Here is a 17,541-nt window from a genome sequence, read left to right on the forward strand (position 1 = left end):
ATGGAATGGTTTTATCTTGCTCTGAAGAGCAGCTGGATAGAATTGATGTTTCCAGGAAGCAGCAGCTGATGATGTTCTCCATGTTTTTATCCTCCCTGAAGTGCCTGAGGATTACACTGTCAAGGAAGCAGAACTGAAGATGGGAAGCTTGCTTGGGTTGTGCCATGGGAAAGCTCCAACTTCCACTCAGGTAGAGCTGTGAGGGAAAGTGTCTTGTGCATCTCCTCTGTAAAGGGCACACAGGATGCCAAGGGGGCTATTGCTCTTGGAATCTCCAAGTTGTAAACATCATGGAGTCCCAGAATGGTTTGGGTTGGAAGGGACCTTAAAGCTCATCCCATTCCACCCCCTGCCATGGGCTGGGACACCTTCCACTAGCCCAGGTTACTCCAAGCCCTGTCCAAGAGGAGGAGTTGTGGAGTTAATGAATAACTCTAATATCTTTACTACTCTGTCTGTGCTGCTTGGCTCGGTTGCTTTAGCCCAGAGGTGTTTCAGTGCAGTTTGATGCCATTCCTGCAGCAGGGAGTGGTTATTTCTCACTATTCCCATATTTATTCTGATCCCATTTTTAGCTCTTCCTGTACTTTATGGTTGGGAGTGACCCAAACTCGAGCCCTGAGATGGAGATAGTTGTGGAGGAGACTGCCTCTGTCAGAGAGGTAAGGCAGCTTTGGGAATTCCTGGCTCTGCTGCTCCTGCAAAACATTCCCTACACCCTTCGCCTCACACGGAATCGGAGGGAGAGGAGTTGGGAAGAGGAAACTCTCAGTGCTTCCAGTGATGGCAAGCTGGAAGGTGTTGAGTTTGCAGGTTCAGATATTTAAAAAGTTCCTCTGCAAACTCGGGGACAGAATTTATTCAAATAAGGATTTCTTCAAAATTTATTCAAAAAAGGAACAAACTGACAGCAAAGGTTTATTTTTTTAACAGTTGGGAAAAGCTGACTGAGCTGAGGGGAATTTCTTGCCTGAAAACCATCTCATCTCCCTGGAGGGTTTAATATACAGCTCAAGAAAAAATACATCTTGTCTATCTAATTATATTATTAAAATAAATGCCCAGGAATCAGTCACTCTTTGTTAGAAGATGTGCTGAAAACTTTTATTTCTCAACCTGGGCATTGAGACAAATCTCACCCTGTGTTTCTTTTTTCAGTGTCTCAATTTAATGCTGCAGAAATGTGGATTATCAGGTTTGTTGTGTTGTTATTTACTTTTAAAAGGAATTTTTCATATTCCTTAGACAGCTCTTGCCACCCTAAACCTTGTCTATTCGTTGCAATCATCTGTGAGGAGAGAAAAGAATTCTAAACTTGCTGTCTTTATAATGTAATTTTTATTTTAAAGAGCTTGTCATAGATTCAAATGGTAAATTGACATTGGAATTCCTTCCCTTTCCTCTTAAACCAGGGAGAATTAGGTGGGTGAGGAAGAGACATTTATGCAAAGTGTTTCTTGGGTCTGGGGAAGGGCATGAAGGCGATACTTGATTTAGTCAGAGTTGTGTTTAAAAACCAAACAGAAAACCCAAGAAAAAAGAACCCTTTATGCTTATTAAGTTGTGTAATGTTTTCCCAAACCAGCATCATTGGCTAATTAGTTTTGCATGTGTATTTTTTGGTTTTTGGTAGGTGATAACTGGCATTTGAGAAGGCTTGACTGGTGCTATGAAGCAGGGGAAGCACTAAGTCAGGAAGTAAGAGGATCCTCTTTTTGCCTTGAGTTTCTTTTCTCCCTGTTCTGTAGAGACTTTTCCTGGGCAGAGCTGCATTGAACAACTTGGGGATTCACAAATAGCCTGGCTTTTCTCTTCCCACAGAATGCCACCCTGAAGGAACTCAATGTGTGCAGAGGAGACACGTTGGTCATAACAGAAGGAAAACTTCCAGAAAAGGTAAAACAAGAGGGATTGTGTTTTTAGTCAGTGGACAGAGACTTGGAATCCCAGAATCCCAGAGTGGTTTGAGTTGGAGGAGACCTTAAAGATCTTCTCATTCCACCCCTGCCATGGGCAGGGACACCTCCCACCATCCCAGATTGCTCCAAGCCCCGTCCAACCTGGCCTTTGAGACTTCCAGGGATCCAGGGGCAGCCACAGCTTCTCTGGGCAACCTGTGCCAGGGCCTCCCCACCCTCACAGTGGGTGGAATTCCTTCCCAAGATCCCATCTAACCCTGCCCTTTGGTATTTGGGGCAGAATTCAACAACTAAGTGGAATCATGGAATCCCAGCATGGCCCACGCTGGAAGGGACCTTAAAGCCCATCCAGTCCCACACCCTGCCATGGGCAGGGATACCTTCCACTAGCCCAGGTTGCTCCAAACCCCATCCAACCTGGCCTTGGACACTTCCAGGGATGGGGCAGCCACAGCTTCTCTGGAGAACCTGTTCCAGGGTCCCACCCTCAGCCTTCCCTGCTCTTCACTCCCTGGATTACAGAAAGCTCAGGGTTTTGCCCTTCATAGAAAAATCTCATCCAAGTGACTGTCACAGACCTGGCACCTATTCCTTGGACTGTGGAAGGAAAGGAGGGTAATAAACACAACTGGTGATCCAAGAGGCATGGAAAACCATGGATCTCTGCCCCAGCTGTATCCCAGGAAGTGCTGGGAAGCTGGAAATTGCAGGGTAGAAGACAAGTGGGCAGAGAACGGGGCTCTTAGCAAGTAAAGCTTCCTCAGGGAAAACCAGAGGTTTGTAATACATTTGTTCTTGGGAAAAAATGTAGGATAAGAGGTTATTGCCACAGTGCTGTGGGTGTTGAGAGCAGCACCTGGAAGCAAGAAAGCTCTCCTGCTCAGGAAAGGAGACAGAGATCAACTCCATGTCCCTTCCTGGCCGTGCAGAGCAGGTGGGAAAACCTATCAGGAAAACCAGGAGTTTCTGAAGAGGCTGAGCAGTGTTGTAGTGGGTGAGCTTTGATGAATCCCTGGATTAGATGTTGGGAAGAAATTCCTCCCTGTGAGGGTGGGGAGGCCCTGACCCAGGCTGCCCAGGGAAGCTGGGCACTTCCCATCCCTGGAAGTGTGCAAGGCCAGGTTGGAGCAACCTGGGCTAGTTGAAGGTGTCCCTTGCAAAAATGTAGCATCATTAGGGCTGGAAAAGACCTTTAGGTCATCGAGTTCAACCTTTAACCAGTACCATCATATTCAGCACTAAACTGTGTCCCCAAGTGCCACATCCACGCTTTTGAACACTTCCAGGGGTGGTGTCTCCACCACTCCCTGGGCAGCCTGTTCCAGAACTCCCATTTGAAGGAGTCTTTTCCTCCTTCCTGTGACAAAGGGGAATTTTTTTCCTTTGCACTGAAGCAGAAACTTCCTGGTGCTTTCTGTTCACTTTCCAGGGTTTCCTGAAAATTCCCATCTGGTGGCTCAGGCCTTCAAGCCATAAGAAACATGGAGAGAATGCTCAGAACCAAGTGAATGGGCTAACCTGCCAGATGGAAGCTTTGCAGGTGTCTGCTGGGACAGGTGAGCTTGGCCAGGCTTGGGAAGGAATCACCTGGGGTTGCTCTGAGGAGTCAACCCCAAAACTTTAATGCAAAGCCTTAAATCTTCCTGCAATCCATGAGGCACTGTACCAGTTGCAGCAAGTCTGTGGTGAAAGGAGACAAAGGGGGTTTTTGACAAATGCATAAATGCTGGATAATCCTGTTGTGATGTTCCTCAGGTGGAGTTTCTCAAGATCTCAGTACATTTTGAAGCAAGGGCTCTTTATTCTGTCCCTGAAGGCAATGGCAGCATTTTAAAGCACAGAGGTGATTTGGCTTCAAATGCCAGACTCCCAGTAGCACATTTAATTCCTTTCAGACTGTTTGCCTTTTTGGGAAGCTGGAAAAGGAGTGATAAGTAAAGCTCCCATGGTATAAAGGACCTCACATGCAGGATTTTAAGTGTGTGTGTGTTCTTTTAAAGGTCACATCAAAAAACAGCTGGAAAACCAAGTGAGGGTTGAGAAGGGAGAGGGAAATGAAGTGGGAATCACTAAATTGGAAAATGGGAAACAAACAGATTTTCCTTTCTACAGGAAAAGAATATTTCTTTGCTGCTGAGTTGTTTTGGAGGGCAGGACCCCTCTCCTTGGAGGTTTCTTTGCATTTTTCTCCCCTCTCTCAAACCTCTTCTGGGTTTTGCTTTCTCCCCTGATGATTTCATCAGCTGAGGGCAGATTTACCTTTCCTTGCAGTAGGATTTACTGAGTTATTTCAGAGTCATAACCAACAATTAATCCTATTTATCAATAGGAATAACTGCTCCTATTTTAAAAACTGGCATTCTAGGATCTGTTGGAACCCTCCTTGTTTGGAAACTGTTGGAATGGTTTTTATCTACTGTGTATAAGTAGATCCTACTGTGCTTATTCTAGTGGAAGGGAGTGGCAGGGAGTTGGATGTTTAAGATCTCTTCCAAGCCAAACCATTCTGGAATTCCATGATATTCTGATTCTCTACAGAACGATGGGAGGGCAGGTCCCGTCTGGAAGTGGAATCTCCCCGTGAGGGGACTGTGATCTCTCAGGATTATGAACAAAATCATGATGACTCCTCTGTTTGTTTCTTTCTCCCCCCTTCCCAAAGCTTCCCCAGAAGCCACCCACCCAGCCATGGAGCTTTGTTATGCTGGCAGGATAGAAATAGCAGGAGAAGCTTCTCTGGAGGAGCTGAAGCTGCAGGTGAGATGTTCTCCCTGGGGGACTCGAGCCCTGGTAACACCTCCTGTGCACTGCCTTTTCCCCACTCTCCAGTGTGTTGGGGCATTTCTTCTGTGCCATGCTCAGGGCTGAGTACCAAGGGGCATTTGGAGCATGTGGCTCAGACACTTCCTGAGTGTCCCTGCAGTTCCCCTCCTCCCCCTCGTGATTCCTGGCCTGGGGAAGCCTCGTTGCTCTTCACCTGGAACTCTGGCTTTGCAGCCTTTGGCTTTGCATCACTGGGTCCAGTTTCTCCATGAGAACCACACACATCCAGGCACTTCCTAAAAAAGCCATTTTCCATTCCCACCTTGTTCCTCTATTAGTTTTCTGCTTCTTCTTTTGATTTTTTTTTTGGTGTTGAAGCTGGTGGATAAAGAATTACTCTGGGTGCACAGAAGGTCACGTTTGTCATTCAGGAAGGTCTGGCTTAGTTTCTTTGGCCAGAAACTAAGGTGCCTTTGCTTTTTTTTAACCAGAAACATAAGATTTTAACACACTAAACCCCAAAACCCAAACAAAACACCCCAAAAGGAAAAGAAACCCCAAAACCCAACCAAAAAACCACCACAAAAATACATGAGCTAGTCCTACCAGAAGGCTCTTTGTTGTCCTGAACTGCATGGGGAAGGATATCTCATTAGATTCTGGTCCATCCCAACACTTATTTTTTGGGAATGCCTTTGGTTTCAGGCTCTGCCAAGCTCCTGCTATGGAAAACTGCCTGTTTGCAGCTTGGGAACAGGAGAATTGTCTGAGCATGGGAAGGGGGGAATCCTTGGTGAGGGCGTAGAGGAGATCATAGAGACTGGGAAACGATTCCAAGAACCTCATTCCCTCCCAGATGTTCAAATTTTACTTAAAAAAAGAAATTTGGTACTTTTGGAATGTAAGTTGAGTTGAGAAATGTTGGGAGGGAGTGAAGCCCAACTCCCTTTGAAAAGGGAATATTTTGATCGTAACCACAAGCAACAGCTGGTGTGCAATAAATGCAGTTTTGAGTGTTGCCTTGGGAGTTAATCCGGTGGTTTTCTCTTTTTCCAAGGAAAATGGCTGCTAAAATTACTGACAAGATGTTCCTTTCTCTAAGGCCCTGACCTTGCCATGCTGCCAGGAGCAGGTTGTGCCCCTGCCCTCATTCCTCAGGGCATGGACAGTGGACAGCAAACGCCCTGGAAAGCTCCTGAGGAACAACAAGCAGAGACTCAAGTAGGTTTTTCGGGGAATGTGCAACTGGCTTTGCAACTGTGGGAGGGATTGGTGGGGAAATAAATCAGGTGCCTGTCAGCAGAAAGCCCATTTCTGGTTGTTTTGGTTTTGCTGAGCATCTTTTTAAATTGGGATAAACTGGGATAACTGCCACGGTTATTCCAGTGGAAGGTGTCCCTGCCCATGGCAGAAGGTTGGAAGGAGATGGTCTCTGAGGTCCCTCCAGCCCAAACCATTCTGGAATTCTGCTGAGCTTCAATTTAGGTACTTTAATGTAGGTATTTTTTGTCCTTTTCTGCCTTTTTCATTTGTGTTCCAGTAGTCTCTTGCTGTGGTGTTCCAGGTGAGCACAGATCCATTAAAAGAGTCTTTTAGAAGAGATGACAGGAATGAGAGAATCCCAGAGCGGTTTGGGTTGGGAGGGACCTTAAAGCTCATCCCATCCCACCCCCTGCCATGGGCAGGGACACCTTCCACTAGCCCAGGTTGCTCCAGCCTGGCCTTGGACACTTCCAGGGGTGGGGCAGCCACAGCTTCCCTGGGAATTCCATCCCAGCCCCTCCCCACCCTCCCAGGGGAGAATTCCTTCCCAATATCCCATCTATCCCTGCCCTGTGGCAGTGGGAAGCCATTCCCCCTTGTCCTGTCCCTCCATCCCTTGTCCCCAGTCCCCCTCCAGCTCTTGGAGCCCCTTTAGGCCCTGCAAGGGGCTCTCAGGTCTCCCTGGAGCCTTCCCTTCTCCAGCCCCAGCTCTCCCAGCCTGGCTTCAGAGGATCTCTCTTTTGTTTGCAGTGACTACAAGTTGGGTGCCAGCGTGGGAATCTGCATAGAACCTCTGGAAAAAGAAGAGAATTTGGGGTAAGAGCTCAAGACACTTTATTTCTTTCAGTTCTGCATTTGAGAGGAGCCTTTACTGAGTAGCTTTTAACTCCAGTGCTGGCAGGATTAGAAACAGGGGGATTCAGGAAGACTTAGAGCTCGTTTTTTGTGAGGGGAGGCAGGAGGGAGTGAAAACTGGGAATTCTGAAGGCATGACTCACAAGAATGTCTCTTCTCTCCTCCTGCTGCCAGCCCCCATGAGCTGCTGCTGCGAGTCCAGATGGGAATTCCAGGAGAAAGGGACTACTCTGACTGCAGGGATTTGGTGTGGGACATCTCCAAGGAATGCACCACCTGGGCACTGAGGCAGAGAGTGGCCTCTCACTACTGTCTCCCTGTGGAGAAAATCGAAATAGCCAAATACTTCCCGGAGAGATTCGAGTGGCTGCCAATATCCAGCTGGGTAAGAGCTGGAATGACACAATCCAGCAGCTGTTGGAGAGGAATGTGTTGGTTTGTGCTGCAGTTCCTTTGTAATTGTATTTCAGGAGAATTCCAAAAATTTTCTGCTTTGATTTTTTTTTTCTTTTTTCTTTTTTATTCAGACACAGCAAATTTCCAAGAGGAAAAGGAGGAAAAAGCAGGAGAGTTTGCAGTCAGCACCTTATCACCTGAGGGATGGAGACATCATTGGGGTGAAGGTAAATCACCTGGGGTTTAATCTTCCTGGTTTTCCTGCAGCATCTCTGGAAGTACTGGGATGTGGGTTTGGACATGTGGATGGGAGATGTGTTGCTGCTGCTCCTTTTTCTCTTGGTTCTTTTTTTTTGCCCTCATTTAATTGACTGTTTGGTTGTTTGTTTTTTTTTTCTAATTCTGAGTAAAATCCAAGGACAGTGCCCTTTAAAAATCCCATTATGGATATAAACCCATTACATATTCCAAAAAATGGATAGATCTACTTAATGATGTAAAAAAAGACTTGCCCAGCAGTGTATTGAGCTCTGAATTAGCAATCAGGCTTGTTTAGAAGGAAAGAATATACTGGCTGGGTTTTAAAGCAGTAGGAGAAAAAAATCTGATGTCTCATCCTGCTGCCTTAGACTAGTGGAAGAAATCCATCCCTGGAAGTGTAAAAGGCTGGATGGGGCTTGGAGCAACCTGGTCTAGTGGCAGGTGTCTCTGCCCATGGCAGGGGGTGGGACTGGATGAGCTTTTAAGGTTCCTTCCAACCCAAACCCTTCTGGGATTGTACTTCACTTGAAGTTAATTGGTGTAAAAGCAGTCAGCAGAAATGCTCTCAGAAATGAATTGTGTCAACGGAGCAACAGGTGGGAAATAGTTTGAGCTTCTGATTTCCATGGATCAAATCCTTTTCCACAACAGAACCTTCTCCTTGATGACACCAAGGACTTCAGCACAGTGAGAGATGACATTGGGAAAGCGAAGCAAAGGCAGCTGGCCCTGGAAAAAAAGAAAAGGTACTGAGTATTTGCATTTATTTTTCATTAGAAAAACTGTTCTTTACTGCTTTTCAGAGCAGCTGTGGCTGCCCCACCCCTGGAAGTGTCCAGGGCCAGGCTGGACAGGGCTTAGAGCAACCTGGGCTGGTGGAAGGTGTCCCTGCCCATGGCAGGGAGTTGGACTGGATGAGCTTTCAGGTCCCTTCCAACCCCAGCTAGTCTGGGATTCTGTGAGTTAATTTGATACCTAGATGGTTTTTTGGACCAGTGGTAGCTGGGTGCTCTCATAGCACACAATTCCAGTGGTCCTGCAGGAAGCACCTGGATAATTCCAGCTCCTGGCTCTAAGTTCCTACAGGGAGCCTCAGTTTTTTCTGTTGCGACACTGTGGGGATGAGGAAAAGGGAATTCCTGACTGGTTGGCTTTGCACAGCTGGTTGGGCTGAGCTTGTGGTTCATTCTTACAACTCACTGGAACCTGGGGATCAGTCCAGGCTCGTCTGCTGTGGGTACTAAAGCTCAAGACTAATATTAATCACCCTCCTGACTGTTTTATTCCCACAGTCGCCAAGCCAGGAGTGTCCAGGAGCCCTTTTTCCTGGAGGAGAAGCTGCCCACAAAGCCCCGGAAACCAGAAGTGGCTCTTTCCATCAATGTGGGGGTTTTCAGATAGCACAGGAGGGGCTTTGCTCACCACAACACACTGTATCCATCTACCTACATGGAGCAGCCAGAGGGGCTTTCCCAAAGTGCCCTCAAGAATCCCGGAGCCAAACTGGGGGTAGGATTCAGGATAACTCGGACTTTTCTCTGCTCTCTCTTGGGGAAGTGCTTTAGTGTCCCTTTCTCCACGTGGTACCTACTCTCAGGCTGGGTAAATGCACTTTATCTAGGAGGAAATGGAGTAATATATTCAATAATATTGCTGACTCTTTTGTATTCTCCCTAAATGGATTTTTTGGGGGCAGGTCTGACACATTGCACCATCACTACTGAGTTTTAATCCTGTCAGAATCATCTCTCTGTAGAATTTCTTTTTTTTTCCCATCCCTCATCACTGAAGTTACTACCAGTACCAGAATTTGCTTTTCTCTCTTTATATGTAAACCTAAGTCTGTAGGAGCTGGAGCCAGACTTGAGGAATGAAGGAAACATGGAAATCTCTGAACAAAGTGTACAAAATGGGCTGAAAAAAGGGCAAATTCCGGATCTGTCAAGATGTAAAACCCAGAGGGCTTCTGTGACCTGGAACAAGAGTGTGGTACACTTACAGTTTGAAGTTTCCAGGGCTTTTTTTTGTTGCCACTAAATTGAATTTTGCAGTTTCTAGGGCTTTTTTGTTGTCCATAAGTTTCATTAACAGACAAAACGGTTGGAAAGAATTGACAGACCCAGTGTTTGGTGTTAAGTGGGTTTTACTGTACTCAGGAAAAGGGCTTGTATTTATTTTCTGTGCTCTTTTTTCAGAGGAATTTCCCTCATTTCTCATCTTTCCAGTTGTTCTAACGCTCTGTTACATTTACTGTGTTCCTCTCGGTGTCACAGGGCTGAGGTGGAGCCTCTGTCTGACATCAGGTTCTGAAGTATTAAGATCAAAAGTAAGCCTGACTATCCCTAATTAATAATAATGAGAGGACAAAATACAAGTTGCTTTTGGGAACTGCAGCAAATATTTGACAGTGGAGGAGATTTTGTAGCAGGAGCTGCCAGTTCAGCAGACTCCTAAAATTTTGCCTAAGGTGGGATTTTTCCTGCACCTTTTCGAGGTTAAGAATATTCTGGTATTTCAGACAGCTGAAAGATAAAAACTGACACTCAGATATCAGCAAAAAAGAAGTGAAAAGTGCCACAAAGCACACAAAGCACATGATTAGTATTTATTTATTTCTGTGCATATCTTTGAAATTCAGCTTCTGTGCTTTTGGGGGCCGATCACTCCAGAAGGGGCTCTTTGATGTCCTTGAATTCACTTGAATCCTGAAATCCTGGTTTCATGGGTAGGTTTCCTGCCTGAGGTGAGGGCAGCTGATGCTTTCCTATCTTATTTTGTCGCCTTTTTCCAAATCAAGTGTTCTTGGGAGCCCATGTTTCCAGGAGGGATCCAGGTGCTGATTGGAAAGCTTTGTGTTTCCAGGTGGTTCCACTGCATTGCACTTCCCTGCTGTCCCTTTAGTGCCTCCAGCTCTTGCTGGAGAGCTGGACTGAGCTCAGCCTTCCCCCTTTGAGAACTCTGCTTTCTCCCGGAGAACACCGAGGTTGGAGAAACTGAAGTGGGAATTCCAAGAGGGGATTTTGTGCCTTTGTTCAAGTGTGATGTAGCAGCACCTGCACTGAACCAATCTTGGATTATTTTTCATATTGGCTCAAAAATGCATTTTTCTTTTTTCCTTAAAACTCTCGTGGGTCATTCCACAAGGAGAGAGTTTCTGGAAAATGGGGGGGTAGGGAGAGGGAACCCCTTTGGAAAATGGAGTCTTTGTGACTCCGTGGGTTATGATGGTTATATTGCGAAGCCTGGAAAAGCTTTCATCTTTGTTTTTCAAGTGTTCTTCACAAAATAAAATGTCATTTCTAGATGCTTAGTTGCTTTGTCTCTGGATGTCTCACTGGGAGTGGCACAAATTGGTGTTTAACGCTGGAGGGGCCACAGCCTTAATTAGCTTTAATTTTCCAATCTGTTCCTAAACCAACATTCCCATCTCTGTTTGAGGTATTCCCGATCCAGGTGGGATTGTGCTGTGCAAAGACCCGGGTTCAGCTGGAGAATTGGGATTTAAAGTTATTTTAGTGTGTTTTTTCCCCATTTTCAGAAGCACAGTCTGGTGTTTACTGGAAAGGAAATGGGCTAACCCTTTATTTCTGCTTGAATTATACAGCAAAGGTTTTAATAATCTTAATACAGACTCCAGTCACTAAATTAATGACTTTCAAACTCTTTCCTCTCTCTCGTAGGGGATTTTAATGCTGTCTACAAGTCCCTGACAGGAGGGTGAATCCAGGTGGGCTTGGGCTCTGCTCTCAGGGAACAAGGGACAGGATGAGAGGAAACAGCCTCAAGCTGTGCCAGGGGAGGTTTGATTTGGATATTATGGAAGATATTCAGCCTGGGCTATACTGTGTCTCTCAGCAGCCCCAGAATCCCAGACTGGTTTGGATTGGAAGGGACCTCAAAGCTCATCCCATTCCACCCCCTGCCATGGACAGGGACACCTTCCACCATCCCAGGTTGCTCCAAGCCCCATCCAACCTGGCCTTGGACACTTCCAGGGATGGGGCAGCCACAGCTGCTCTGGGAATTCCATTCCAGCCCCTCTCCACCCTCACAGATGAGAATTCCTTCCCAATATCCCATCTAACCCTGCCCTCTGGCACTGGGAAGCCGTTCCCCCTTGTCCTGTCCCTCCATCCCTTGTCCCCAGTCACTCTCCAGCTCTTCTGGAGCCCCTTTAGGCCCTGGAAGGGGCTTTCAGGTCTCTCTGGAGCCTTCCCTTCTCCAGGCTGGACAATCTCAGCGCTCCCAGACTGGCTTCATGGCACAGGGGCTCCAGTCCCCGGAGGAGTCCAGAGGAGGCACCAAGATGCTCCAGCATCTCCCTGTCCTTCCAGTGCTGGTTCGCCCCAACAGGACCGTGGAAACAGCCCTTTAGTGATAAAGCCAAACACCGTCACCGCAGTAAAAAACCCCAACTTTTCCGGCTCTTATCCACCGCCCTCTGCCATAGCGTTCATTTAGTCGCTGCTTATTCCGCTGAGGGGCGGGACGGGCGGCTTTGGGGCCGATTCCAGGTTTTTTTCCCCTCGGGGATGCGGTTGCTATGGCCGCGCTGTCCCTTAGCAACGCGCCGCGCGCATGCGCAGCGCGGGGCACGCCGGGAGCGCGGCCGGGCCGCTGCCGGTGCATTCCCGGTGGGATTTGCCGCTGGATCCCCCTGGCATGAGCACCGGCTGAGCGCCGGGGCCCGGGGCCACCGCCATGAACGAGGCGGTGGCGCGGCGGACGCGGGAGAGCCTGGGGCAGGTGATCCGCAAGCCGCCGCTGACGGACGCGCTGCTGAACAAGCCGCCGTTCCGGTACCTGCACGACCTCATCTCCGAGGTGGGACCGGGCACCCCCCGGGCACCGCCGGCGCTCCCCGCCCTGCCAGGGACACCCCCGGGTTGGGGACACGCACAGGGCACGGCCGGAGGGCCGAGGGCATCGCGGGAGCTGGGGCGGGGGGGGGAACGGGGCGTGGGAGGCGCTGGGAAAAGGGGTTCGCGCTGGCGGAGAGCGGGGTTAGGTGGGGTATTGGGAAGGAATGCTTCCCTGGGAGGGTGGGGAGGGGCTGGGATGGAATTCCCAGGGAAGCTGTGGCTGCCCCATCCCTGGAAGTCCCCAAGGCCAGGTTGGACAGGGCTTGGAGCAACCTGGGCTGGTGGAAGGTGTCCCTGCCCATGGCAGGGGGTGGGATGGGATGAGCTTTAAGGTCCTTCCAACCCAAACCCGTCTGTGATGATTCTGTGAATGAAGAAACCAAATCTTTAGATCTTTAGAAACCAAACATCTTTAGATTCCTGCTCATAAATCCATTAGGAATTACCCATCTTTACCCACCCTGCTGGATCACACCCCATTCCTTAGAAATGTGCAGCTCTGGCATCACTGAAATGCCCTTGGCCCTTCCCTCCTCCCTCAGGAGCTTGAGGGAAAGATTTCCTTGGAGATAAAGGGTGAGAGCATCTGGTCATGTGGTCAGTATGTCCATATCCCAAAGTTTAAAAGGGTCTGAAGCTTCAAATCTAATAAATGGTATTAAGTGCCCCATGAATAAAGTGAAAAATAAACAATACAGATTAAAATCAGGAGCTGTATTACTTACTTTTTATTACTTCCTAATTTATTACTTAAAGCAGAGGCTTTAAGTGTTCTTAACCTACTCCTTCTCTTCTGTTTTTTAGGTAATCAGGGTGACAGGTTTTCTGAAAGGACTTTACACCGATTTTGAGTTGAAGTCAGACAATGTTAAGGTGGGTCTGAGACTTCCTTACTTCCTTAGCTTTAAAATAAGTGTTCTTTGAAAGCTGCCATGAGGTTCTTTTGGCCTTTTCCGTGCTCTGCCTCAAGGATCTGTCTTTAGTTTTGCTGTGGAAGTTCCTGTGGGTTTTATTATTCACTGCATGGGGTGAGCAGCTATAGATTGATTTGTGGCTGTGACACAAACAAGGTGCAAAGAACTATTTTTATACCTATATCAAACCACTGAGGGGTAATCTCTGCCCAGATCCACTTTTCCCAGTTATTATTGTATGAGAAAAAAATCATTCTGTAGCAAGGGATTGATAATAAATAACTGATCAGTAATGAGGGATAAATTGATAAGAAATCACAATGCTTAGAAATCCACAGGCAGGTTTAAAGAGTCTTGTGGTCTCTCAGTGGAGTCTGTGGCTTTATTGCTTTATATATTTGTGTCTATGCACACACATATATATGGTACATAAATATATCCATGGAATATTCCTGTTCAGTATCCCAGGACTTGCTGAGGCATTTCTGTAGGAGCTGCATTCCGCAGTAGCTTTATTGCAGTATAAAAATGGCTCATTACTGAGAGAGGAGGTGAATATTATCCCTGAAAACTGCTTTTCTTAAGTACAAGGGGGACTTTAATGTGTATTTGCTGCTTCCTGCTTGGCTCTTGGCTGAGCTCCCTGAGTTCTCCAGCTCCCAGGTTGATTTGGAATTGCTGGTTCCTGGCAAAATGCAAATATTGGATATCAAGCTTGATCTTGTAATTTTTTATATCATCTTATAAATATAAATATTTTGTATATATATATATAATCGATATTTATATCTATATTTATTTATATTTATATTTTATTATATTTATATACATATCAATTTCTGTCACTTGAAATAAGGGAAATACCTTAAATCCACCCAATAAAAAACACTCAGCACTGTTTCAGATATCTCTTTCTATCTTGATACAGTTTGATTTCCTGCTGCAGGTGGGAGCTGTAGATTTCCCACTGGTCCATTAGGATTTCTTACATGGACAGGACACACAGATAACTCCTGGAAATGATGAGGATGGAGGAGGAAAGTTTGGGTCTTTATTTGAAAATGTGTTTGGTTTAGAATAACGTCTTGTCTCCTTCCATAAATTATTAGATTTCAGGAAGGATGGATGACTATTTAATAGGAGGTTGCAGCATTTCTTTCCCTTCCTTTTTATTTCTGAAGAGGGGGGAGCATTTTGTTACATTTTATTAAATAAACCCCTGTTTTCTCCCCACTGCACTTTCTCCTTCACACCAGCATTTTATTCTCTGGGCCAGAAACCCTCCAATAAAGTTTTAATTTGTTTATTTGGTGTGTTTATGTTTTACTTCTGATCTTCCATGCCCACTGGAAGACGCCGTGTCCGTCGAAGGGCCCTTGGGGCAAGTGGTGAAGTGCAGTTCTGAGCCCCACGCACGTCTGCTAATCGTGGAGCTAAAAATATCTCTGACTTGCTCTTTTGCCAGGATAAAGATTCTAAAATCCACTTCCTTCAGAAGGCCATCGATGTGGTGGTGCTGGTGACAGGGGAGCCCCTGGCAGTGAGGCCAGTGCGTGTCGTGGCTGGACACGAGCCCGAGAAAACCAACGAGTTCCTCCAGGCCATTGGCAGGTGTTGTTTGAACAAGGTGGGACTGCCTTTTGTACACACAGGGAGATTGGAGCAGTTGCTTTGATATTTATTGGTGGCCCAGGGGATCCCTCAGTCAAACCTCTTAATTCTGGAATGAAAGTCGTTTTTCCACCGGGCCTTTTTTGAATATGGAAACGCAGCAAAGGAGATTATTTGATAAGTGCTTGAAAACAACTGCAGGGGCAGCTCTTACACTGAATTATTACATTTTTACATGTCATTTCTGTTGTTGCGTTCTTAAAATAATTCTTATATTAAAAGTGACGGGGATTCTTTGCTTAGAAGCGTTACAGAGATTTGTGAAATACAAAGATATTTCAAAAAACCTTTCAAAAATACCCTTCAAAACAAAGGTGTTGCGGAACCCCTTGAATTAATGAGTGTGAAGAAATTGTGTCTGTTTAACAATGAAATATTACAGTGTTTACAGGCTGCCTGGGAGTTTGCTTTGCATTATCTTTGCTAATAATTGAAATTATTTTGTTTTAATTGGCTGTGTTAATTCCTTATGAATCACTTGAGATCAGGGAAGGGGAATGTTGATAAATATATGCATTTATAAACCAGGAGAGAATCGGGAGTCAACCTCAGTGTAGTGATTGCAAAGCTATTCCTGTTTCAGGAAGGAAAATTCCCTGGAAATGGGATGAGTTTTTTTTGGTTGCTGCTGATGGAACAAGTATTGGGTGACAGTGGAGTGGCCTGAGAGTGGAGCAGATCCAACACTGTGTGATTTTAAGAATATTTAACCAATCTGACAGTCCTGGTATAAGCATTTGACAGGTTTTTCATCATTTTGAAATATATTTAAGCAGTTGCAATGAGAATTGTAATGCACTAAAAAAAACCCACCATCAATTTCTATAGTGCTGGTTCATTTAATCAAATTATAACAAGAATTAATTAATTAGGATCTTAAAGGGAGGTGTCTGATATAAAAGAGCTCCTGGGAAAGAATTCAGTGGTCTCAGAGGCCTTTCCTCTGATTGATTCTGTGAAGGAGAAAAAAAAAAGAGCTTTATTTATAACAACAACAGCAGCAAACCCAGAAGAAAACCCCAACCCCCAGGTCATGTTGATCACAGAGTTAGGAAAAAAGGAGACATTTCCTAAAAGAATTTCCTCATTTCCCTGATGTTTTTCTGTTCCTTGCAGCTCTCCAGTGATGCTGCTGTAAAAAGGGTCTTAGCTGGGGAAAGAGCTGATCCTAAAGGGAAACCTCCATCCTCCAAACCTCGAGAGAAAGAAAGCAGAGAGTCCAAACCAGAAGAACCAAAAAGCCATAGGGATAAAGAGGTAGAATTTGCATTTTTTTTGGAGGGTATTATTTATTTGGTTGTTTTTTTGTCTGTGTAAAGTCACTGAGTGCTACCGGAATTAATTTGGAGTCTTGACTTTCTTTTTAGAGCAGGAGGGACCCTGAAATCAAAGACAGAAGCTCAAGCAGAGACAGCAAACCCAAAGAGAGCAGAGAAAGAGAAAAGGAGGGTGAGAAACAGAAGGATAATAAAGAGAGGCACAAAGAACCAGAACGTGAGACCTCGAGGGAAGGAGAAAAACGAGAAAGGGAAAGAAGCAAAAAACCAACCAAGCAAGGAAGAGAACCCGAAAAAAGCAAAGGAAAGGGAGACACAGAAGATGATCTGGAGCGTGAGAAAGGACAGGAAAGAGAGAAAAAACATGAAGGAGGAAGAGAAAAGGACAGAGTGAAAGGAAGAGGCAAAGAGAAGGGCAGGGACAGGGAAGGAGAGAAGGACAGAGAGAGAGGAAGAGATCGGGACAGACGCGGGGACAAGGAAAAGGAGGAGGAGCATCTCTGGGAACGTGGGAAGGAGAAAGCAGAGAGAAAGGTAACAGGAATGTCACTGCAGAGGAGAACTGTGCCCATGCTGTGGTTGTTCCAGTGACCTCCTATGACTGTGTTTCTGCTCCTTTAGCAATTCAGTCCTCCCTTCAGCAGCAGTTCCTCTCCTGAGGGGAAGGTTCTGGGGTGGAGTCTGTGACTCTGGTGGAGTTGCACTTCTGTATTAATTTTTTCTGGCTTTCTAGATTAAGCTGCTTGGCTTTTTGGTTTTTTTATTTTGTTGTTGTTGGTTTTTTGAGTTTTTTTTTTTTTTGTTGGTTTGTTTGTTTGTTTTAGGGGGTTTTTAGTGTGTGGTTTTCGGTTTTGTTTTTTGTTGTTATTTTTGTTTGTTTGTTTGTTTTAATTGGAAGAACTGCTGGGAAGCCCATCTGGATTCCTGTGGGTGTGACTTCAATACCATCCAGTGCCACCCCCTGCCATGGGCAGGGACACCTTTCACCATCCCAGGTTGCTCCAAGCCCCGTCCAACCTGGCCTTGGACACTCCCAGGGATGGGGCAGCCACAGCTTCTCTGGGCAACCTGTGCCAGCCCCTCCCCACCCTCACAACCAACAATTCCTTCCAAATATCCCATCTAACTCTGCCCCCTGGGGCAGCCATTGCCCCTTGTCCTGTCCCTCCATCCCTTGTCCCAAGTCCCTCTCCAGCTCTCTTGGTGTCCCTTTAGGCACTGGAAGGGTCTCTAAGGTCTCCCTGGGGTCTTCTTTTCTCCACCCCCAGCTCTCCCAGCCTGTCAGAAGGTTGGAAGGAGATGGTCTCTGAGGTCCCTCCAGCCCAAACCATTCTGGAATTCTGCTGAGCTTCAATTTAGG

The 17,541-nt window shown here is 46.3% G+C and overlaps 2 protein-coding genes across 2 annotated transcripts in view; both read left to right on the top strand.

Annotated features, from left to right (window-relative positions):
* The window catches only part of USP40 (ubiquitin specific peptidase 40), a 29,165-nt gene extending 18,403 nt beyond the window's left edge, over positions 1 to 10,762 (top strand). The window contains exons 16-28 of the mRNA XM_017834749.1: positions 56 to 190; positions 576 to 662; positions 1,159 to 1,195; positions 1,634 to 1,698; positions 1,822 to 1,896; positions 3,349 to 3,475; positions 4,582 to 4,676; positions 5,785 to 5,903; positions 6,696 to 6,761; positions 6,975 to 7,185; positions 7,328 to 7,423; positions 8,109 to 8,203; positions 8,750 to 10,762. Of these exons, the coding sequence (XP_017690238.1) occupies positions 56 to 190; positions 576 to 662; positions 1,159 to 1,195; positions 1,634 to 1,698; positions 1,822 to 1,896; positions 3,349 to 3,475; positions 4,582 to 4,676; positions 5,785 to 5,903; positions 6,696 to 6,761; positions 6,975 to 7,185; positions 7,328 to 7,423; positions 8,109 to 8,203; positions 8,750 to 8,858 (1,317 nt within the window). The 3' untranslated portion in view covers positions 8,859 to 10,762. The remainder of the gene's footprint in view (positions 1 to 55; positions 191 to 575; positions 663 to 1,158; positions 1,196 to 1,633; positions 1,699 to 1,821; positions 1,897 to 3,348; positions 3,476 to 4,581; positions 4,677 to 5,784; positions 5,904 to 6,695; positions 6,762 to 6,974; positions 7,186 to 7,327; positions 7,424 to 8,108; positions 8,204 to 8,749) is intronic.
* A 1,290-nt stretch (positions 10,763 to 12,052) lies between these two features.
* TRAF3IP1 (TRAF3 interacting protein 1) overlaps positions 12,053 to 17,541 on the top strand; it is a 29,583-nt gene continuing 24,094 nt past the window's right edge. Inside the window, exons 1-5 of the mRNA XM_017834765.1 lie at positions 12,053 to 12,281; positions 13,124 to 13,192; positions 14,699 to 14,860; positions 16,021 to 16,161; positions 16,272 to 16,715. Coding sequence (XP_017690254.1) covers positions 12,159 to 12,281; positions 13,124 to 13,192; positions 14,699 to 14,860; positions 16,021 to 16,161; positions 16,272 to 16,715 — 939 coding nt within the window. The 5' untranslated portion in view covers positions 12,053 to 12,158. The remainder of the gene's footprint in view (positions 12,282 to 13,123; positions 13,193 to 14,698; positions 14,861 to 16,020; positions 16,162 to 16,271; positions 16,716 to 17,541) is intronic.

The sequence above is a fragment of the Lepidothrix coronata genome, unplaced genomic scaffold (genome assembly GCF_001604755.1).
Source record: "Lepidothrix coronata isolate B3197 unplaced genomic scaffold, Lepidothrix_coronata-1.0 Scaffold239, whole genome shotgun sequence".
Classification (NCBI taxonomy): domain Eukaryota; kingdom Metazoa; phylum Chordata; class Aves; order Passeriformes; family Pipridae; genus Lepidothrix; species Lepidothrix coronata.